Source organism: Heterodontus francisci, chromosome 11 (assembly GCF_036365525.1).
Source record: "Heterodontus francisci isolate sHetFra1 chromosome 11, sHetFra1.hap1, whole genome shotgun sequence".
NCBI lineage: Eukaryota > Metazoa > Chordata > Chondrichthyes > Heterodontiformes > Heterodontidae > Heterodontus > Heterodontus francisci.
Window position 1 is genome coordinate 27,595,139 of NC_090381.1, and position 24,825 is coordinate 27,619,963.

The 24,825-nt window shown below is 44.8% G+C and overlaps 1 protein-coding gene across 1 annotated transcript in view; it reads left to right on the forward strand.

Moving 5' to 3' along the window:
* LOC137374827 (interleukin-20 receptor subunit beta-like) overlaps positions 1 to 24,483 on the forward strand; it is a 194,195-nt gene extending 169,712 nt beyond the window's left edge. The window contains 4 exon segments of the mRNA XM_068041360.1: positions 190 to 334; positions 22,243 to 22,391; positions 24,206 to 24,343; positions 24,345 to 24,483. Of these exon segments, the coding sequence (XP_067897461.1) occupies positions 190 to 334; positions 22,243 to 22,391; positions 24,206 to 24,343; positions 24,345 to 24,383 (471 nt within the window). The 3' untranslated portion in view covers positions 24,384 to 24,483.
* Positions 24,484 to 24,825: the final 342 nt, after the last annotated feature.

Consider the following 24,825-nt stretch of genomic DNA (forward strand, 5'->3'; position numbering starts at 1 on the left):
ATATGGAGCTGAAGTGGGTAAATGGATTTGAGGTACAGATCAGCCATAATCTGATGGAATGACAGAACAGGCTCGGGGGTGGGGGGTGGGGGGGTTGGATGACTTACACCTGTTCCTAAGTTGAGCTGCGTAATGAAAATGAAGAGCACTGTTTACCTATCCTATTCCAGTTTTTGTTTTTGATTCCAGATTATGAATACCTCTATGGACCAGAATCCTTACAATATCATTCTGCAGAGGGGGGCCATGTACTGTTTCCAAGCACAACTCTACATTCCAGAATACAAGAAGTTCGGTGCTCGCAGTGACCCCATATGTGAGTCAGTTAATGAGGGTAAGTGAATTTCTAGTGACAGAGAAATAACTATGGCAGCTTCCAATACTCTTGCTATGTCAAAGGTTTCATGGAAAACCAAAGAATGCGTAGAATATACAGCACAGAAACAGGCCATGCCAGTGTTTATGCTCCATGTGAGACTCCTCCCATACTTCCTCATCTAACTATCAGCATAGTTCCATTCAATTCCATTCTCCCTCAAATGCTATCTAGTTTTCTCTTAAATGCATCTATACTATTCGCCTCAACTATTCCCTGTGGTAGCAAGTTCCACATTCTCACCACTTTCCAGGTAAAGATGCTGCTTCTGTATTCTCTATTTAATTTGTTCGTGACTATCTCACATCGATAGTTTCTAGTTCTAGTGTTCCCCATAAGGGGAAACATTCTCTCTGTGTCCGCCCTATCAAAACCTTTCATAATTTTTAAAACCTCTACTACGTCAGCCCTCAGCTTTCTCTTTTCAAGAGAAGATTCCAAAGCTGTTTATCCTTTCTGAATAGGAATAACCAACCACACATTTCTAGTATCATCCTTGTAAATCTTAACTGCACCCTCTCCAATACCTCTATATCCTTTGTGTAATATGGCAATCAAAACTTTACACAGTACTCCAAGTGTGGTCGAATCAAGACTCACTACAAGCTTAGCATAACGACTCTACTTTTCAATTCTATCACTCGAGAAATAAACCCTTGTGCTTGCCTTGTTTATGGCCTTATTAACCAGTGTTAATGATTTGTGCATTTGTACCCCCAGATTCGTTTGCTCCTCAACCTCATTTAGATTCTTATTTTCCAAGTAATATGTGACCTCTTTATTTTTCTTACCAAAATGTAATATAGAGTCGTACAGCATAGAAACAGGCCCTTCAGCCCACCGCGTCCATGCCGACCATAATGCCTATCTATACTAATCCCACCTGCCTGTATTAATTCCATGTCCCTCTATGCCTTGCTTATTCAAGTACCTGTCGAGATGCCTCTTAAATGTCGCTACAGTTCCTGCCTCCACCACCTCTTCAGGCAGCTCATTCCAGATACCCACTATTCTTTGTGTGAAAAATGTACACCTTTGATCCCCTTTAAACCTCCTCCCTCTCACCTTAAATCTATGCCCTCTAGTTTTAGTCACCCCTACCATGGGAAACAGACTCTGGCTATCTACCCTATCTATGCTTCTCATAATTTTATATAACTCTATCATGTCCCCTCTCAGCCTCCTTCGCTCCAGGGAAAATAGACCCAGCCTATCCAATCTCTCTTTATAACTCAAGCCCTCCAAGCCAGGCAACATCCTTGTGAATCTTTTCTGTACCCTCTCTAGCTTAATCACATTTTTCCTGTAGTGCAGCGACCAGAACTGCACACAGTACTCCAAATGCGGCCTAACAAACGTTATGTACAACTGTAACGTGATGTCCCAACTCTTGTACTTAATGCTTCAGCCGATGAAGGCAAGCACGCCATACGCCTTCTTCACCACCCTGTCTACCTGTGTTGCCACTTTCAGGGAACTATGTACTTGCACCCCAAGGTCTCTCGGCTCAAGAACACTCCCCAGGGCCCTGCCATTCACTGGATATGTCCTGCCCTGGTTTAACTTCCCAAAATGCATCACTTCACACTTGTCTGCATTATTCCATTTGCCACTCCCTTGCCCACTTTCCCAGTTGATCGATATCCTGTTGTAACCTTAGACAACCTTCTTCACTGTCCACTATACCACCAGTTTTGGTATCATCTGCAAACTTACTAATCATGCCCCTTACATTCACATCCAAGTCATTAATATATATGATAAACAAGAGAGAGCCCAGCACCGATCCCTACGGCACATCACTGGTCACCGCCTCCAATCTGAAAAACAAGCCTCCACTACCACCCTCTGCCTCCTATCACCAAGCCAATTTTGTATCCAATTTGCTAGCTTACCCTGGATCCCATGTGTTCGAACCTTTTGGACCAGCCTATATCTTCCACTTATCTATGTTTTTTTTTTAGAATATTACAGCGCAGTACAGGCCCTTCGGCCCTCGATGTTGCGCCGACCTGTGAAACAATCTGACCTACACTATTCCATTTTCATCCACATGTCTATCCAATGACCACTTAAATGCCCTTAAAGTTGGCGAGTCTACTACTGCTGCAGGCAGGGCGTTCCACGCCCCTACTACTCTCTGAGTAAAGAAACTACCTCTGACATCTGTCCTATATCTATCACCCCTCAACTTAAAGCTATGTCCCCTCGTGTTTGCCATCACCATCCGAGGAAAAAGACTCTCACTATCCACCCTATCTAACCCTCTGATTATCTTATATGTCTCTATTAAGTCACCTCTCCTCCTCCTTCTCTCCAACGAAAACAACCTCAAGTCCCTCAGCCTTTCCTCCTAAGACCTTCCCTCCATACCAGGCAACATCCTAGTAAATCTCCTCTGCACCCTTTCCATAGCTTCCACATCCTTCCTATAATGCGGTGACCAGAACTGCACGCAATACTCCAGGTGCGGTCTCACCAGAGTTTTGTACAGCTGCAGCATGACCTCATGGCTCCGAAACTCGATCCCCCTACTAATAAAAGCTAACACACCATATGCCTTCTTAACAGCCCTATTAACCTGGGTAGCAACCTTCAGGGATTTATGCACCTGGACACCAAGATCTTTCTGTTCATCTACACTACCAAGAATCTTCCCATTAGCCCAGTACTCTGCATTCCTGTTACTCCTTCCAAAGTGAATCACATCGCATTTTCCACATAAAACTCCATTTGCCATCTCTCAGCCCAGCTCTGCAGCCTATCTATGTCCCTCTGTACCCTACAACATCCTTCGGCACTATCCACAACTCCACCGACCTTAGTGTCATCTGCAAATTTACTAACCCACCCTTCTACACCCTCTTCCAGGTCATTTATAAAAATGACAAACAGCAGTGGCCCCAAAACAGATCCTTGCGGTACACCACTAGTAACTAAACTCCAGGATGAACATTTGCCATCAACCACCACCCTCTGTCTTCTTTCAGCTAGCCAATTTCTGATCCAAAGCTCTAAATCACCTTCAACCCCATACTTCTGTATTTTCTGCAATAGCCTACCATGGGGAACCTTATCAAACGCCTTACTGAAATCCATATACACCACATCCACTGCTTTACCCTCATCCACCTATTTGGTCACCTTCTCGAAAAACTCAATAAGGTTTGTGAGGCACGACCTACCCGTCACAAAACCGTGCTGACTATCGCTAATGAACTTATTCTTTTCAAGATGATTATAAATCCTGTCTCTTACAACCTTTTCCAACATTTTACCCACAACCGAAGTAAGGCTCACAGGTCTATACTTACCAGGGCTGTCTCTACTCCCCTTCTTGAACAAGGGGACAACATTTGCTATCCTCCAGTCTTCCGGCACTATTCCTGTCGACAATGACGACATAAAGATCAAGGACAAAGGCTCTGCAATCTCCTCCCTAGCTTCCCAGAGAATCCTAGGATAAATCCCATCTGGCCCAGGGGACTTATCTATTTTCACACTTTCCAAAATTGCTAACACCTCCTCCTTGTGAACCTCAATCCCATCTAGCCTAATAGCCTGAATCTCAGTATTCTGCTCGACAACATTTTCTTTCTCTACTGTAAATACTGACGCAAAATATTCATTTAACACTTCCCCTATCTCCTCTGATTCCACACACAACTTCCCACTACTATCCTTGATTGGCCCTAATCTAACTCTAGTCATTCTTTTATTCCTGATATACCTATAGAAAGCCTTAGGGTTTTCCCTGATCCTATCCGCCAATGACTTCTCGTGTCCTCTCCTTGCTCTTCTTAGCTCTCCCTTTAGATCCTTCCTGGCTAGCTTGTAACTCTCAAGCGCCCTAACTGAGCCTTCACATCTCATCCTAACATAAGCCTTCTTCTTCCTCTTGACAAGCGCTTCAACTTCTTTAGTAAACCACGGCTCCCTCGCTCGACAACTTCCTCCCTGCCTCACAGGTACATACTTATCAAGGACACGCAGTAGCTGCTCCTTGAATAAGCTCCACATTTCGATTGTTCCCATCCCCTGCAGTTTCCTTCCCCATCCTACGCATCCTAAATCTTGCCTAATCGCATCATAATTTCCTTTCCCCCAGCTATAATTTTTGCCCTGCGGTATATACCTGTCCCTGCCCATCGCTAAGGTAAACCTAACCGAATTGTGATCACTATCACCAAAGTGCTCACCTACATCTAAATCTAACACCTGGCCGGGTTCATTACCCAGTACCAAATCCAATGTGGCATCGCCCCTGGTTGGCCTGTCTACATACTGTGTCAGAAAACCCTCCTGCACACACTGGACAAAAACTGACCCATCTAAAGTACTCGAACTATAGTATTTCCAGTCGATATTTGGAAAGTTAAAGTCCCCCATAATAACTACCCTGTTACTCTCGCCCCTGTCGAGAATCATCTTCGCTATCCTTTCCTCTACATCTCTGGAACTATTCGGAGGTCTATAAAAGACTCCCAACAGGGTGACCTCACCTCTCCTGTTTCTAACCTCGGCCCATACTACCTCAGTAGACGAGTCCTCAAACGTCCTTTCTGTCGCTGTAATACCCTCCTTGATTAACAATGCCACACCCCCCACTCTTTTACCATCTTCTCTGTTCTTACTGAAACATCTAAATCCCGGAACCTGCAACATCCATTCCTGCCCCTGCTCTACCCATGTCTCCGAAATGGCCACTACATCGAGATCCCAGGTACTAACCCATGCTGCAAGCTCACCCACCTTATTCCGGATGCTCCTGGCGTTGAAGTAGACACACTTTAAACCAGGTTCTTGCTTGCCAGTGCCCTCTTGCGTCCTTGTAACCTTATCCCTGACCTCACTACTCTCAACATCCTGTACACTGGCACTACAATTTAGGTTCCCATTCCCCTGCTGAATTAGTTTAAACCCCCCCGAAGAGCACTAACAAATCTCCCCCCCAGGATATTGGTAGCCCTCTGGTTCAGGTGAAGACCATCCTGTTTGTAGAGGTCCCACCTACCCCAGAAAGAGCCCCAATTATCCAGGAAACCAAAACCCTCCCTCCTGCACCATCCCTGCAGCCACGTGTTCAACTCCTCTCTCTCCCTATTCCTCGCTTCGCTATCACGTGGCACGGGCAACAACCCAGAGATAACAACTCTGTTTGTTCTCGCTCTAAGCTTCCACCCTAGCTCCCTGAATTTCTGTCTTAAATCCCCATCTCTCTTCCTACCTATGTCGTTGGTGCCTATGTGGACCACGACTTGGGGCTGCTCCCCCTCCCCCTTAAGGATCCCAAAAACACGATCCGAGACATCACGAACCCTGGCATCTGGGAGGCAACATACCAACCGTGAGTCTCTCTCGTTCCCACAGAACCTCCAATCTGTTCCCCTAACTATGGAGTCCCCAATGACTAATGCTCTGCTCCTCTTCCCCCTTCCCTTCTGAGCAACAGGGACAGACTCTGTGCCAGATACCTGTACCCCATTGCTTACCCCTGGTAAGTCGTCCCCCGCAACAGTATCCAAAACGGTATACCTGTTGTTGAGGGAAACGGCCACAGGGGATCCCTGCACTGCCTGCTGGTTCCCTCTCCTTCCATGGTGACCCATCTACCTACTTCTTTTACCTGAGGTGTGACTACCTCCCCATAACTCCTCTCAATAACCCCCTCTGCCTCCCGAATGATCCGAAGTTCATCCAGCTCCAGCTCCAGTTCCCTAACGCAGTTCTCGAGGAGCTGGAGTTGGGTGCACTTCCCGCAGATGCAGTTAGCAGGGACACTCTTGGCGACCCTTACCTCCCACATTCTACAGGAGGAACGTACAACTGCCTTAACTTCCATTCCCTCTATTCTAAATTCCCAACAAATCTACTGAAAAACCAAAAAAAAAAGTCAAAACTTGTTAGGTTAGCAATCCAACGGACAGAACTTCTTAAATAAAAAGCTTACCTTATCAACACAACACAGTCCTTTTTTTTGGTTAGAGGAGGAGGGTGGGTGGGAGACACTACACGTGTTGAAATTCATTTGCCAATTATCTGCCCATTCTGCAAGTTTATTAATGTCTTCTTGTAATTTCTTGCAGTTCTCCTCAGTGTTGACTATTCCTCCCAATTTGGTGTCATCCACAAATTTAAAATTGTGTTTTTGATTCCAAAGTCTAAATCATTACTATAATTTGTGAACAACAGTGATCCAGCACAGATCCTTTTGGGACCCCACTTCCCACCTTCTGCCACTCTGAATATCTACCGTTACCCCTACTCTTTGCTTTCTGTTTTGCAGTCAGCTAGCTATCCATTCTGCTAATTGTCTCCTAAATCCACATTAACTCCACATGCTCCGATCTTGTTCATTTGGCTATTATGTGGTACCTTATTGAAGTTTTTTTGGAAATCTAGATATACTACATCTACTGTATTACCCTTATCTCATCTCTTTGTTACTTCCTCAAAGAATTCAATAAGGTTGGTTTCAAAAGACTTTCCTCTTTGAATTCCATGTTGAATATTTATTATTGTATTTTCTACTTTGGTAGAGATTCCAATATTTTTCCGACTACCAATGTTAATCTGACTGGTCTATCATTCCCTGGACATGCGTTTTCACCATTCTTCAATATAGGTATAACGTTAAGTTATCTGCTAGTTCCCTGACACTACACCTTTTTCTAATGAACTATTATATATGTGTAATAGTGCCTCTGCTACATCTTCCCTAGATTCATTTAAAATGCATGGATGTAATCCTACTGGACCTGGGGATTTATCCTCTTTGAGTTTGATTAGTTTAATCAATATTTCTCCTGTTTATTTTAAATGCAGTTATATCATTTCTAATGTCATCTTCTGATGTCATTTCCATCTCCCTGGTAAATACTGAAGCAAAATAAGTATTTAATATTTCCACCATTTCACTATTGCTGCCTGTGATTTTATCCCGACTGTCCATGAGTGGCCCTATTCCCATCCCGACTTCCCTTTTTTATTTATGTGCTTGTAGAATATTTTACTATTTTGTTTTACATTCCTTGATCATGTAATTTTGTAGTTCCTCTTTGCCTATCTAATTGTTTATAGACTTCTCTCCTCGTCTCTTCATATTCTCCCTTGTCATGCTCTCCCCTGCTGTCCGTGTACTTAATACATGTCCTCAATTTTTCACCTACATCATTATTCATCGATGGTGTCTCAGCAATGTTTATTTGGTACTTTTGGTACTCATTTACCGATTAGGCATACTACAGCCTGCTGGATTGAACATTGAGTTCAATAATTTCAGAGCATGATGGGCCCCCCATTTTACTTTCATTTTGAGTTATTTTTTTCTTTTTTATAAGTTTATTTATTTATTGTGTTTATTTTATTTTATTTCATCTTAGTTTGTTCAGTTTGCTTACCCACTTTTTTTTCATGTTTGTACTTGCGGCTGTTCAATTTTCAGTTCGTTAACACCCTATCTGTACTCATGCTTTGTCTTTCAACACACCATTAACATATTGTTTGCCTTTGCTCCATGACCTTCTGGTCAGCTATTCTGTGACCTTGTTCTATCTACACCTTCTCCTTTGTTATCTCTTGCCCCACCCCCGCTTTACTTGCTTATAACCTTTCACATTTCTAATATTTGCCAGTTCTGAACAAGGGTCACTGACCTGAAATGTTAACTCTGCTTCTTTCCCCACAGATGCTGCAGACCAGCTGAGTATTTCCAGCATTTCTTGTTTTTATTTCAGATTTCCAGCATCCACAGTATTTTGCTTTTATTATGTTTATTTGGTACTTGTCTGTTAGCAGAATGTATTTGCCTGGGCTCTACTGAACACCATTTTAAATGTTTCGAATTGCAGTTCTACATTATGGTTTGCTGATATTGTTGTCCATTTTATTTTCCCAAATTCTATTCTCTGCCCCTCAGAATCAGCTATTCTTTACCCTGGTCTTTGTCATGCTTATGTTTTTCTCAATTATTATCCTAAACCCTATCACATTTGGCCTTTACCTACATCCTCTGGCCTATTAATTGTAGGTTAGTTAAAATTCCCCCTGATTGTTATCCTATGGAATACTGTGAGCAGTTCTGGACAGCACATCATAGGAAGGATGTATTGGCCTTGGAAGGAGTGCAGCGTTCATTTACCAGAATGATACCTGGGCTATAAAGCATAAATTATCAAGAGAGATCACACAAATGAGTGTTGTATCCTTGGAATTTAGAAGATTAAGGGGTGATTTGATCAAAGTTTTCAAGATATTAAGGGAAACAGGTAGGGTAGATTGGGAGAAACTACTGCTGGAAGTTGAGAACTCTAGGACTCGGGGACATAGTCTAAAAATTGGAGCCAGATGTTTCAGGGGTGAAATTAGAAAACACTTCTATGTGCAAAGAGTGGTAGAAGTTTGGAAGTCTCTTCCGCAAATGGCAATTGATGCTCCATCAATTGTTAATTTTAAAACTGAGATTGATAGACTTTTGTTAACCAGAGATATCAAAAGATATAAGGAAAAGGCTGGTATGTGGCGTTAGGTCACAGATTAACCATGATCTTATTGAATGGTGGAACAGGCTGGAGGGACTAAATTACCTACTCCTGATCCTATGTTTCTAATTTACTCATTTCTCTATTTGTTTGCATTTCTTCTTCCAGCTCTCTTCCATTATTAGGTGGTCTGTAGACTACCAGTATTAGTGTGATTGATCCGTTATTATCTTTTGTCTCTGTCCACATGGATGTTATTTCTATCTTACTGATGGCTGCATTAATTTTTTTCACTGCCAAGATGTTATCTCTAATAAATACAGCTACTCCACTTCCCCTTTTCCCTTCTCTATTGTCATGCTAGGCCCCCACCTGCCAAGAATGAGGCACATTAATTTTGTCATGAACATTGATTTTAAACTGTTGCTGGAGTGAGGAAAAGACTTGTTAAACAGACCAGCCATGGCTGGAAAAGACATTTGTATAGTAACAGACAGCACTTGGAAAGACAAAGGACCATTCCCTGACACATTCAACCCACAATGGATGTTGATCACCAGAGTGTGAGGGGGGTGGGGAAGCACATTCCGTGGCCTGCTGGGGTGATGCAATCCACAGGGGCCAGGACTAGTTAGACCAGCTAGTCACATGACTAACTGGCTGTTCCAGTCTTTTGAACTAACCACAAAGCGTTTAAACTCAGAAAGATTGCTTCCTCCTGGACTGAGAAGATCTCTCCAGTCTGCTCCTATCTCTTTCTCACAAGCCTCTGAATCCACTGAAGGCACATGAACAGCAAGAGAGAAAAGTCTCCAACAGTGAATAAGGTTTAAGAAGAATACTGGGCCCCAACGAAAAGCAAGATCTACCTACAATCAAGGACTCTACAGTAAGCGCGAAGAACTCTTCAGATATTGCCTCAAACGTTTTCACTTTATTTTTCTTCTGCTCTTTTCTGTCTCTATTTGCATGTGTGTATCGCATATGCATGCTAGCGTGGGTGCATTGTGTATCCATAGGCATCAACCGAATTACAGTTTAAGTTCAAGTTTAATAAATTTCACCTTTTCTGTAAACCGAAGAAAAACTGTTTGTGCTGGTTTCTTTGCATTATAATTGGAAAGCGGTGAACATGGATTCACCAAGGGGGAGCTAAAAACACGCTGTGTTTAAAATTAAATCCTATTACAGTAAGATCAGGTGAAGGCTGAAATGGAACCCTTGACACCTTTCTCATCGGATCGCAACAGAAATTTGGGTGCTAGTGTCCAGAATTAACCCACAGACAAACGAGAGATATTGGAAGCGGGAAGCCAAAATGTTACTAATCAAAAAGAGCAAAATTTCAATACAGGTTTTCTTGTGGTTGTGTGTGATTGAATACTAACATGTCTGCAACTGAAGCTGGTACCTCTCCAAGCCAAGGTGAAATAACTTGGGATATGTTAAAAACACTGTCCATGGAGGAGTTGAGGAAAATTGCTGAGCAGTGTGGGATTATTGTACACGGCAAGGCTAGGAAGTCTGAACTCCTAAGACTAGTGGCCAACCATTTTTCCCTTGAATCTAAAGAAGCAGAAATAGGGTTAGAAGCAGATTCCGACAGGGTATTGTTAGCAAAGATACAATTGAAACAGAGGAAACTTGAATTTGAGGACGGAGAGAGGGAGAGAGAGCCTTCCAGAAGGACCATGAAGAAAATGAAATGCAGGACAGGGAGAGAGAAAGAATATTCCGGAAGGAATGTAAAGAAAGAGACCTGAAGTGGCTTGAGTTAACTGGGGGGGGGGGGGGGGGTGGTGGTGGGTGGGGGGTGTGGGTTGCGTCGACAGAGTAACCCCAGTGAAAGCATGGCCAATATGGAGGAGCGTAATTCAGGGCTGGGTACAGAATTGTTAATTCAATTAATTCCAAAATTCAATGAGGAAGATGTAGAAGTATTTTGTGTCCTTTGAGAAACTGGCAAGGCAGCTAAAATTCCCAGCTGAGACTTGACCTCTTTTACTACAAAGCAAGCTAACTGGAAAAGCCCATGAAGTTTATTCCCTGTTGTCAGATGACAGTCATCAAATTATGAACTGACCAAAAATGCTATCCTTGGGGCATATGAAATTGTACCCGAAACCTATCGCCAAAAGTTTAGAACCCTCAAGAAGCAAGCTAATCAAACTTATCTGGAGTTTGAAAGAAGTAAGCAGTTGGCTTTTGACCAGTGGCTGACAGCTCTTAAAGTGCAACTCAGCTATGAGAATCTCAGAGAAGTAATTCTGTTAGAGGAATTTAAACACTCTCTCCCACTCTCCATAAAGATCCATGTAGTGGAGAAGTGGGTTCAGAGAGCCTAGCAAGCCTGGCAGCCGGTCTGGCTGATGAGTTTGCTTTAATTTATAAGTCGGTTTCCCAGGGGAGAACCTTTCCTAGTCACCCCCTCAAATCCGAAAAGGACAAAGCGTGTGAAGGTGATAGGAGCCCAAGCAGACCTGGGAGAGAAAGAAAAGCAGGAGGCACAGGGGGCCCTCCTCTAGCCAAACAGGAAGGTGCTGGGATCAGGAATGAGGCGTGGAGACCTGTGTGCTTCCATTGTAATAAAGCAGGGCATTTAAAAGCTGATTGCTGGAAACTAAAGGGAAAACCTGTCGGGTTAATCAGGGCACACCTGCTCAGTGAAGAAGTGAACCTGAACCAAGCTGTGGATTTAACTGCAGTAAGAGTGAGACCCAGGAAGCTTACGGCAGCAAGTGCAGGAAAATTTAATAGGATTCCTGAAGGTTATCAGGGTTTTATGTCCAAAGGGAAAGTAACCCCATACCCCTTGAGTGGGGCAAGCAAGCCCAAAGTAATTCTCAGGGACACAGGGCCACTAGATTCCTTTTACTGGGAAAAGGTCTGACCTTTCCCCCCAGAGAGTGTAGTGAACAGCAGAATGGTGGTGAATGGTATTGGAGGGCAGTGTATGCCTGTACCTGTACACCAGGTGCACCTGGAGTGCGACCTAGTTTCGGGACTGGTGACCGTAGGGATTGTCCCTAGTTTGCCTGTGCACAGTGTTCACCTGCTCTTAGGTAATGATCTGGTGGGTGAAAGTTGGTAGCCCCCCCAGTAGTGAAAGAAAGACTGCAGGAGGTCAGAGAAACTGGGCAGTGGCAGGAGACGGACCCCTATAGTTTCCCTGAATGTGTAATGAATCAGGCCATGATCAAACCAGCTGCCCCAGAGGAGACTGAATTAGCACTGCAGGCAGATGGCCAGGTCTGTCTGTCTGAGACTTTCTTTGGAAAGTTAGGAGACCCAGGGAATGAATTAAATGGAGTTTCCCTAGGTGAGGCTCAGCGAGCTGACCCAGTATTGAGAGAGTTAGCACAGGCTGCCCAGTCTGAAAGTGAAGCAGAGGGAGACCCTGATTGCTACTATTTAAAGAATGGGATACTAATGAGGAAATGGAGTTCTCCTCACAGACCTGAGAGCAAGGAGTGGACAGTAGTTCACCCAGCTAGTGGTACTGCAGAGGTATCCAAGACAAATATTAAGAAGGGCCCACGAGAGTACAGTGGCTGTACATGCCGGTATACGAAAGACCAAAGCCCACATAAGACAGCAGTTTGACTGGCCAAAACGCCACAAAGATGTGGTGGAGTACTGCAGGAATTACCACCTGTGCCAGGTTGAGGGGAAACCCCAACCTACAGTGAAACCTGCACCCCTAAGTCCTGTACCGATGTTAGGAGGACCCTCCAGCAGAGGGCTGGTGAACTGTAAGGGACTCCCACCGAGAACAAAAGGGGACAGGCAGGCACAAGGCTGGCAAAAGGTTAGAAAGGGAAGGGGAATAAGTGACCAAGAGGGCAGGTTAAAGGAAGTTTTTTTTTTTATCGTGTGATTGGTAAAACCTTTCCGTTCCTTTTTCATTTAACTAAGTTAAGACTAAGTTAAGCTTAAGATTAAAAATGGCAGGAGATCTCAGACCCGTGTCATGCTCCTCTTGCTCAATGTGGGAGCTCAGGGACATGGCTGATGTCCCTGACTCCTTCACGTGCAGGAAGTGTGTCCAGCTGCAGCTCTTGTTAGACCGCATGACGGCTCTGGAGCTGCGGATGGACTCACTTTGGAGCATGCGCGATGCTGAGGAGGTCGTGGATAGCATGTTTAGCGAATTGGTCACACCGCAGATTAGGATTGCTGAGGGAGAAAGGGAATGGGTGACCAAAAGGCAGAGAAAGAGCAGGAAGGCAGCGCAGGAGTCCCCTGCGGTCATCTCCCTCCAAAACAAGTACACCATTTTGGATACTGTTGAGGGAGATGGCTCACCCGGGGAAGGCAGCAGTAGCCAGGTTCATGGCACCGTGGCTGGCTCTGCTGTTCGGAAGGGCGGGAAAAAGAGTGGAAGGGCTATAGTCATCGGGGGTTCGATTGTAAGGGGAGTAGATAGGCGGTTCTGTGGTCGAAAATGAGACTCCCGAATGGTATGTTGCCTCCCAGGTGCACGGGTCAGGGATGTCTCAGATCGGTTGCAGAACATTCTGAAGGGGGAGGGTGAACAGCCAGTTGTCATTGTGCACATAGGCACCAATGATATAGGTAAAAAACGGGATGAGGTCCTACAAGCAGAATTTAGGGAGTTAGGAGCCAAGTTAAAAAGTAGGACCTCAGAGGTAGTAATCTCAGGATTGCTACCAGTGCCACGTGATAGTCAGAGTAGAAATGAAAGAATAGTCAGGATGAATGCGTGGCTTGAGAGATGGTGCAGGAAGGAGGGGTTCAGATTTTTGGGACATTGGGACCGGTTCTGGGGGAGGTGGGACTATTACAAATTGGACGGTCTACACCTGGGCCGGACTGGAACCAATGTCCTTGGGAGTGCTTTTGCTGATGCTGTTGGGGAGGGTGTAAACTAATGTGGCAGGGGGATGGGAACCAAATGAGGAGGTCATTGGACAGTAAGGAGGTAGTAACGAAAGCCTGTAAGGAACTAGATAATGAAGTCAGCGTCACTAAGGGAAAGAGTAGGCAGGGAGCAGATGATGAACGCAAAGGGAGTGGTGGTCTGAGGTGCATTTGTTTTAATGCAAGAAGTGTAGTAGGTAAGGCAGATGAACTTAGGGCTTGGATTAGTACCTGGGAATATGATGTTATTGCTATTACTGAGACTTGGTTGAGGGAAGGGCATGATTGGCAACTAAATATCCCAGGATATCGATGCTTCAGGCGGGATAGAGAGGGAGGTAAAAGGGGTGGAGGAGTTGCATTACTGGTCAAAGAGGATATCACAGCTGTGCTGAAGGAGGGCACTATGGAGGACTCGAGCAGTGAGGCAATATGGGCAGAACTCAGAAATAGGAAGGGTGCAGTAACAATGTTGGGGCTGTACTACAGGCCTCCCAACAGCGAGCGTGAGATAGAGGTACAAATATGTAAACAGATTATGGAAAGATGTAGGAGCAACAGGGTCGTGGTGATAGGAGATTTTAATTTTCCCAACATTGACTGGGATTCACTTAGTGTTAGAGGTCTAGATGGAGCAGAATTTGTCAGGAGCATCCAGGAGGGTTTTCTAGAGCAGTATGTAAATAGTCCAACTCGGGAAGGGGCCATACTGGACCTGGTGTTGGGGAATGAGCCCGGCCAGGTGGTTGAAGTTTCAGTAGGGGACTACTTTGGGAATAGTGATCACAATTCCGTAAGCTTTAAAATACTCATGGACAAAGATGAGAGTGGTCCAAAAGGAAGAGTGCTAAATTGGGGGAAGGCCAACTATGCCATAATTCGGCAGGAGCTGGGGAATGTAGATTGGGAGCAGCTGTTTGAAGGTAAATCCACATTTGATATGTGGGAGGCTTTTAAAGAGAGGTTGATTAGCGTGCAGGAGAGACATGTTCCTGTGAAAATGAGGGATAGAAATGGCAAGATTAGGGAACCATGAATGACAGGTGAAATTGTGAGACTAGCTAAGAGGAAAAAGGAAGCATACATAAGGTCTAGGTGGCTGAAGAAAGACGAAGCTTTGAAAGAATATCGGGAATGTAGGACCAATCTGAAACGAGGAATTAAGAGGACTAAAAGGGGTCATGAAATATTTTTAGCAAACAGGGTGAAGGAAAATCCCAAAGCCTTTTATTCATATATAAGGAGCAAGAGGGTAACTAGAGAAAGGATTGGCCCACTCAAGGACAAAGGAGGAAAGTTATGCGTGGAGTCAGAGAAAATGGGTGAGATTCTAAACGAGTACTTTGCATCGGTATTCACCGAGGAGAGGGACATGAAGGATGTTGAGGTTAGGAACAGATGTTTGATTACTCTAGGTCAAGTCGGCATAAGGGTGGAGGAAGTGTTGGGTATTCTAAAAGGCATTAAGGTGGACAAGTCCCCAGGTCCGGATGGGATCTATCCCAGGTTACTGTGGGAAGCAAGAGAGGAAATAGCTGGAGCCTTAACAGATATCTTTGCAGCATCCTTAAACACGGGTGAGGTCCCGGAGGACTGGAGAATTGCTAATGTTGTCCCCTTGTTTAAGAAGGGTAGCAGGGATAATCCAGGTAATTATAGACCGGTGAGCCTGACGTCAGTGGTAGGGAAGCTGCTGGAGAAGTTACTGAAGGATAGGATCTATTCCCATTTGGAAGAAAATGGGCTTATCAGTGATAGGCAACATGGTTTTGTGCAGGGAAGGTCATGTCTTACCAACTTAATAGAATTCTTTGAGGAAGTGACAAAGTTGATTGATGAGGGAAGGGCTGTAGATGTCATATACATGGACTTCAGTCAGGCGTTTGATAAGGTTCCCCATGGTAGGCTGATGGAGAAAGTGAAGGCGCATGGGGTCCAAGGTGTACTAGCTAGATGGATAAAGAACTGGCTGGGCAACAGGAGACAGAGAGTAGCAGTGGAAGGGAGTTTCTCAAAATGGAGACGTGTGACCAGTGGTGTTCCATAGGGATCCGTGCTGGGACCACTGTTGTTTGTGATATACATAAATGATTTGGAGGAAAGTATAGGTGGTCTGATTAGCAAGTTTGCAGACGACACTAAGATTGGTGGAGTAGCAGATAGTGAAGGGGACTGTCAGAGAATACAGCAGAATATAGATGGACTGGAGAGTTGGGCAGAGAAATGGCAGATGGAGTTCAATCAGGGCAAATGCGAGGTGATGCATTTTGGAAAATCCAATTCAAGAGTGAACTATACAGTAAATGGAAAAGTCCTGGGGAAAATTGATGTACAGAGAGATTTGGGTGTTCAGGTCCATTGTTCCCTGAAGGTGGCAACGCAGGTCAATAGAGTGGTCAAGAAGGCATACGGCATGCTTTCCTTCATCGGACGGGGTATTGAGTACATGAGTTGGCAGGTCATGTTACAGTTGTATAGGACTTTGGTTCGGCCACATTTGGAATACTGCTTGCAGTTCTGGTCGACACATTACCAAAAGGATGTGGATGCTTTGGAGAGGGTGCAGAGGAGGTTCACCAGGATGTTGCCTGGTATGGAGGCCGCTAGCTATGAAGAGAGGTTGAGTAGATTAGGATTATTTTCATTAGAAAGACGGAGGTTGAGGGGGGACCTGATTGAGGTGTTCAAAATCATGAGAGGTATAGACAGGTTGGATAGCAAGAAGCTTTTTCCCAGAGTGGGGGATTCAATTACTAGGGGTCACGAGTTCAAAATGAGAGGGGAAAAGTTTAGGGGGGATATGCGTGGAAAGTTCTTTCCGCAAAGGGTGGTGGGTGCCTGGAACGCGTTGCCAGCGGATGTGGTAGCGGAGGAGGGCACGATAGCGTCTTTTAAGATGTATCTAGACAGATACATGAATGGGCAGGAAGTAAAGAGATACAGACGCTTAGAAAATAGGCGTCATGTTTAGAGAGAGGATCTGGATCGGCGCAGGCTTGGAGGGCCGAAGGGCCTGTTCCTGTGCTGTAATTTTCTTTGTTCTTTGAAAACCTTACTGTCCGGTCAGCCAATCCTGAAAAATGTGAAAAGTGTGACCCCACATCCTCCTGCATAAATGCAGACACTCGAGACACCTCACCAGAGTTGCTAACAGCATTTACAGGAACCTGAAGAGACAAAGAAAGGCCTCTTGGGGGCAGAGAAACCATGAGGGTGATGCCTCACCTAGTCGAACTGCCACGGGGGAGTGCAGTAGAGTCTGCACAAATACCTGCAGGCAGGAGTGTCCTCTGGGACAAAGGGGAGATTAGCAAAGAATCGTCCCCCCACAGTCAGGAGAAAAGAAACCACCCATCCTCCAAAAGTCAAAAGCCTTTGTAAGACTCAGCAAAGCGCTGAAAGAGAGTTCAGGATAGACCTGCCCACTACTGACTCCCTTGAAAAAAAAATCCAACTCAGGGCTAATTAAACCTAACCATCAAAGACACCCTAGGCAATCATGGAAATGGGCAAACTGAAGAAAAGCTTCCCCAAAACCCACGTTTATTGAAAGGCCAAAAAAAGGGGGAAATTAAAGCAGCACTGGCACCAAGAAAAGACAGGCTGTAATAAGTTTTAGGATTTATGAATGAATGGGAATGAATGAGAGAAATGCATGTTTTTTTCTGTATCTTATATTTCTCTTGATCCTTTTAATAAAATGTGTCTTTTGTCAAATCACATTTCATTCTGCTGGGTGTGGAGGTGTCATGCTAGGCCCCCACCTGCCAAGAATGAGGCACATTAATTTTGTCATGAACATTGATTTTTAACTGTTGCTGGAGCGAGGAAATTACTTATTAAACAGACCAGCCATGGTTGGAAAAGACATTTGCATATCAACAGATCGTACTTGGAAGGACAAAGGACCATTCCCTGACACATTCAACCCACAATAGATGTTGATCACTGGACACCGAGGGGGTGGGGTGGGGGGTGGGGAAGCACATTCCGTGGCCTGCTGGGGTGGTGCAATCCACAGGAGCCAGGACTGGTTAGACCAGCTGGACACATGACCAACTGGTTGTTCCAGTTTTTGAACTAGCCACAGTGAGTTTAAAGTCAGAAAGATTGCTTGCTCCTGGACTGAGAAGATCTCTCCTGTCTGCTCCTATCTCTTTCTCACAAGCCTCTGAATCCACTGAAGGCACATGAACCGCAAGAGAGTATAGTCTCCTACAGCAAACAATGATTAAGAAGAATACTGGGCCCTAACGAAAAGCAAGATCTACCTCCAATCAAGGACTCTACAGTAAGCGCAAAGAACTGTAACAAATCCTCTTCAGATATTTCCTCAATCTTTTCCACCTTATTTTTCTTCTGCTCTTTCCTGTATCTATTTGCATGGGTGTATTGTGTATGCATGCTGGCGTGGGCGTGTCGTGTATCTGCAGGCTTGAATCGAATTAGAGTTTAAGTTTAAGCTTAATAAATTTCAACTTTTCTTCTTTAAACCTAAGAAAACCTGTTTGTTCTGGTTTCTTTGCCTTATAATTTCAAAGCAGTGAACAAGGATTCACCAAGGGGGAGCTAAAAACACGGTGTGTTTAAAATTAAACCCTGTTACAGTTAGACCAGGTGAAGGCTGAGAGGGAACACTAGACAACTTTCTCACTGGGAAGTAACACTGTCTTTTCTAAATATGTTATACCCTTCAATGCTTAATACAAACAGTTTAACTCATTTTCAACAGCCATTCCTCTCACTTTATTTTTAATCATCTTTTTAAACTTCTGATATATAACTTTATTTATACCCTGACCATTAATGTGCTCCCTTAGTTTAGTTTGTCCCATGTTCACCTTTCCGGTTATGTTTCTATTTAAGCTTGTTACATTTTTTGTAACTTCCTAACCTCACCCACTTATTGCTTGTTTAAAGTCTTTGGTTCCTCTTCATTTAATATGATTGAAAAAAGATAGCAAATTCTGTTTAAAAAAATATTGCTTTCCAAATAACTTTCTCCTTCTACTCCTGAAGTTAGTGACTCCAAAGGTACTAGACACCCTCCAGTACTTTGCCCTATATTTCGTATGTGACCCTAGAAAGTGAGTGTCAGCAGGCTATTTCACCACAGAGATTATTGGATCTTAGTGCCATCCTAACCTCACCCAACACCCAGACAAATACACCTGCAGCAGTCACTGGATTGAGCTTGGAATAGGCCAGAATGCACCTGCAGCAGGTGGTGAGAGAACCAATGCAGGGGAAATGCCTACTTGGTCTTATACTCCCCAATCTACCTGTTGCAGCTCCAACTGAACATTACATTATTGATAGGAGTGACCACTGCACGGTCGTTATAGAGACGCAGTCCCGTCATCACACTGAGGACACTCTCCATCATGTTGTGTGGCACTATCACCATGCCAGTACCATGTCCTCAGTACCTTGCTCTACGGCAGCGAGGCCTGGACAACGTATGCCAGCCAAGAGCGACGTCTCAATTCATTCCATCTTCGCTGCCTTCGGAGAATACTTGGCATCAGGTGGCAGGACTATATCTCCAACACAGAAGTCCTTGAAGCGGCCAACACCCCCAGCTTATACACACTACTGAGTCAGCGGCGCTTGAGATGGCTTGGCCATGTGAGCCGCATGGAAGATGGCAGGATCCCCAAAGACACATTGTACAGCGAGCTCGCCACTGGTATCAGACCCACCGGCCGTCCATGTCTCCGTTATAAAGACGTCTGCAAACGCGACATGAAATCGTGTGACATTGATCACAAGTCGTGGGAGTCAGTTGCCAGCATTCGCCAGAGCTGGCGGGCAGCCATAAAGACAGGGCTAAATTGTGGCGAGTCGAAGAGACTTAGTAGTTGGCAGGAAAAAAGACAGAGGCGCAAGGGGAGAGCCTACTGTGCAACAGCCCCAACAAACAAATTTCTCTGCAGCACCTGTGGAAGAGCCTGTCACTCCAGAATTGGCCTTTATAGCCACTCCAGGCGCTGCTTCACAAACCACTGACCACCTCCAGGCGCGTATCCATTGTCTCTCGAGATAAGGAGGCCCAAAAGGATCACCATGCCAGATGGGATAATTCAGAACAGATCTAGCAGCTCAAAATTGGGCATCCATGAGGTGCTGTGGGCCATCAGCAGCAGCAGAATTTTATTCAATTACAATCTGTAACCTCATGGCCCTGCATATCCCCCAATCTACCAGTACCGTCAATCCAGCGGACCAACCCTGATTCAATGAGGAGTGTAAAAGAGCATGCCAAGAGCAGCACCAGGTGCACGTGAAAATGAAATGCCAATCTGGTGAAGCTACAACACAGGACTGCATGCATGCCAAACAACGGAAGCAGCATGTCATAGTTGGAACTAAGTTATCCTACAACCATTGGATCGGATTAAAGCCCTACAGTCCTGTCACATCCAGTCACGAATGGTGGTGGACAATTAAACAACTAACAGACGGAGGAGGATCCGTGAACATCCCCATTCTCAATGATGGTGGAGCTCAGAACGTCAGTACAAAAGCCAAGGCTGATGCATTTGCAACCATCTTCAGCCAGAATAGCGAGTGGATGATCCATCTCATTCTCCTCCTAAGGTCCCCATTATCACAGATGCCAGTCTTCAGCCAAGTCGATTCACTCTATGTGATGTCAAGAAATGGCTGAAGGCACTGGATACAGCAAAGGCTATTGACTTTGACAATTGCCCAGCTGTAGTGCTGAAGACGTGTGCTCCAAAACTAGCTGTGTCTCTAGTCAAGCTGTTCTAGTACAGCTTCCAATTAGCATCTACCGACAAAGTGGAAAATTGCCCAGAAATTTCCTGCCTACAAAAGCAGGACAAATATAATCCGACCAATTACTGCTCCATCAACCTACTCTCAATCATCAGCAAAGTGATGGAAGGTGTCATCCACAGTGCTATCAAGTGACACTAACTCATCAATAATCTGCTCACCGATGCTCAGTTTAGGTTTCGACAGGATCATTCAATTCCAGATCCCATTATAGCCTTGATCCAAATATGGACAAAAGAGCTGAACTCAAGAGGTGAGGTGACAGTGACTGCCTTTGACATCAAGGCAGCATTTGACTGAGTGTGGCATCAAGGAGCCCTAACAAAATTGAAGTCAATGGGAATCGGGAAAACTCTCCACTGGTTGGAATCATACCTAGCACAAAGGAAGATGGTTGTGATTGTTGAAGGCCAATCTTCTCAGCCCCAGGACATCACTGCAGGAGTTTCTCGGGGTAGTGTCCTAGGCCCAACAATCTTCAGCTGCTTCATCAATGACCTTCCCTCCGTCACAAGGTCAGAATTGGGAGTGTTAGCTAATTGCACAGTGTTCATTTCCATTCGCAACTCCTCAGATACTGAAGCAGTCCATGCCACATGCAACAAAACCTGCACAACATTCAGGTTTGGGCTGATACGTGACAAGTAACATTCGCGCTACACAAGTTCCAGGCAATGACCATCTCCAATAAAAGAGAATCTAACCACCTTCCCTTAACATTCAACAGCACTACTATCACTAAAACCCCCAACATCATCAACTTGGGGTGACCATTGACCAGAAACTTAACTGGATGAACCATATAAATACTATGGCTACATCAGCAGGTCAGTGGCTGGGAATTCTGTGATGAGTAACTCACCTCCTGACTCCCCAAAGCCTTTCCACTACCTACAAGGCACTAGGCAGAAGTGTAATGGAATAGTCTCTGCTTGCCTGGATGAGTGCATCTCCAACAACACTCGAAAGCAGCCCGCTTGATTGGCTCCCCATTTACCACCTTCAACATTCACTCCCTTCATCACTGTGGCTGCAGTGTTTACCATCTACAAGATGCACTGCAGCAACTCATCAAGGCTTTTTCGACTACAACTTCCAAACCCAAGGCTTCTACTGGTTAGAAGAACAAGAACAGCAGACACATGGGAACACCACCATTTGCAAGTTCCCCTCCAAGCCACACACCATCCTGGCTTGGAACTATATCGCCGTTCCTTCACTGTCGTTGGGTCAAATACCTGGAACTCCCTTTCTCACAGCACTGTGGGTGTACCTACAGCATATGGACTGCAGCAGACAATATGGTGGCTCACCACCACCTTTTCAAGGGAAATTAGAGATGGGTAATAAATGTTAGCCTTGTCAACGATTCCCACATCCCATGAACGAGAAAAAAAAGACGGCTCATTCCTCTTATGGGTGCTGAGCCCAACCGCAGCACACAACTGTCCTCTTTGATCCTGAGCTGAACTTAAAACCCAATATTCCATAGAATTAGTTAGCTTGGCACTGACCAGCGATCAAATCTGCAAACTTACCAATCATGGCAATTACTAGACAATCCAGCCTCTCGAGTCTGATCCATTAGACCGTGGCTAATTTGCATCTCAACTCCATTTATTTGCCTTTGCTTCATTACCCTTGATACCCTTCCCTATCTGTTGACTAATCGATGTTGTTCTGATCTTGTGTCTATATCTCCAGATACCACATCCAATGAGATCCTTGTGATGGTGACGACAGTGCTACTCCTTGGAATGTCCATTCTTGCAGTGTCCCTCTTTCTCACAAGGAAGCTCTGCGAAAGGGCTCAATCTGTATGGCTTCCCAAAGTTTCAGCCCCCTATGTTCCGGTAAGTGCCTGCCACATGCACATCCATGCACACACACAGCTCCCATGTGCTGCGCCCTCTTAACGCTGCACCCTGAATGTAAATAGTTCAATGGCTTTCTCCGCATATGGTCAGAATAGCCTTGTGATTCTGTTGCTTTATGTGCTTGTAGGACCGGTAACGCAATAAATGTCCCAAGGCAGTTCACTGGAGTGCAATCAGACAAAAAAAATTATGCTGAGTTAAAGAAGGAAACATTAGGACAGGTGGCCAAAACTTGGTCAAACAGGTCGATTTTAAGGAACATCTTAAAGGAGGAGAGAGAGGTGGAGAGATGGAGAAGTTTAGGGAGAGAATTCCAGAGCTTAGGGTCTAGATGGCAAAAGGCACAGAACGGCAGAGTGAAGAAAGCTGGGGGTGAACTGTAGGCCAGAATTGGAGGAACACAAAGATCTCAGAGGGTTGTCACACAGCAGAAGCTTACAGAAATAGGGAGGGGCATGGCCCTGGAGGGATTTGAAAATAAGGAGGAAAATTTTAAATGTTGGGTGGTTGATGGACGGCACAGCCTCGGTGGTGTATCTCTAAAAAAAAAATTTAAAAAAAATTAAACTTTAGACCCTCCCCCCATGAACAAATAAACAATGAACAGCCAAAGTACAAAATCACTGAATTGAGCAGGATGCAAGGTGGCAGCACAATGTGGCCAAATGGGTCAGAATTTTGAGGGGGGGGCACTTCTGCTTTGTCTCCATCCCTTGGTGCTCGTAAGTGGCAACATTTTTGCCAGAAGTGGGGTAGAGTCTTCTTGCACCAGGTCTCCTTGATGTGGACATCTCAGGAAGAGGAAGTGCAGCTGGGTCAACATCAGAAACCCTGCATGATACATGATACAGTTACACTAGTGTGCAAGGACCAAATCCTGGCAGATATGGGGCTCGCAATTCTTCCAGATGGCAGTTTGTCAATGTTTAACTGGCCCTCGGGAGAAGTGAGAACTTTTGTATATTTAAACTCTGACAAATTTCTGGCCATTTGTGGTCGGCTCGGAGAGTCCCTTTCACACTGCAAAAATTTAGTTAGATTCTCCTGTGTCTAGTGGCATGTGAGGAAATCCATTTCATCCACTGCTGTCTCTCCAGGGAAAAATATTTCATCAGAGTATCACAGTGCCTTACATCCAGCAGTTCGCTGGTGGTTCTCCACAGCTGATATTTATATCTGCCAGTCTGTAACAGACTCGACTTGCCACTGGATCATTTCTGTAATGAAAAGCATCTTTATGTGGATAGGTCATCAACCTGACTCACAAGACCCTACCTGGAGGACCAGTGGACTGGCCTTTATTCTGGACCTAAGCTTACAACCTGTCTGATTTGGCTAGTCCGACCAAGAATTATATTTCCACCTGAATAACTCAGGCTCATAGGAGTGTGCAAGCCTTCATGTTAAGGTGCAGTCCCTAGGGAAGGTGCTCCAGAGAAATAACTAGTTTTGGCACTCCACACCATATATGCCCACCACGCCCTCTGACTGCTTCCCAACACACTTGGGTGGACAACTGATTAAGTGCTTTAAGTGATGTGGGCGTCCATCTCTTTCCATATGCACATGTCCCTAGGATTTGTGAAGGGATCATAAATGCAACAGATTAGCAGCTGGAAGTCTCACCCAGCTCTGGGAATTGCAGGTCCTCAGTGTTTTCGCTCACATATGAAGAACGGTTTACTTGGTGGAGACGGTGTTAGAGAATATGGGGTGATTTAAGATAAGGAAAGAGAAAGAGGCGAGAACATTGCAATAAATTGGGTGTTTGTGTTGCGTTCCTCTTACAGAACTTTGATAACCTTCCAGCAGACATTATGAAGGAAGAAGACCACAGCAACGAGTCTTGTGATATAGTTCAGGTTTTACCTCAGGCAGAGGCATTACTCAGTGTATGTCAAGCACTGACAAAAGAAGAAAAGACAAACCACAGAACAGATAAAGACAGTTGGACAATCAACTCTGTGATGTCAGGGAATGATTCTCAATCCCAATATCCAATACAGATTCAGTATTGGAGAGGATACCAATCCCAACAGAACTCAGAACTTTCTAAGTTAGCAAACAACGGGGCAGTTACAACATAGATATCTGCAGAATTTAATGCAAGAATACAAGCAAGCCTTTAGGCCCACATGGATGTACTGCTCACAGATTTTGATTCGTGACCTGCAAGGATTTCAATAGGGCGTGATGCACTGAAGTGTTTGGTGGGCTTTATTAACATGATCGCCATTCATTTTTCACAGTCCAAATGAGCTCAGGATGCTCTTTCTTAAAGTGTCGGCCATCTCTGGATTGAGTATTAGGTGATGCTCATTGACCAACTAATGCACTGACTTTGTCGCAGCGCAAACTAAGTGGTGGAAATTCTTCACCCTGATGACTCTCCCAAAATGATATTCGAAAC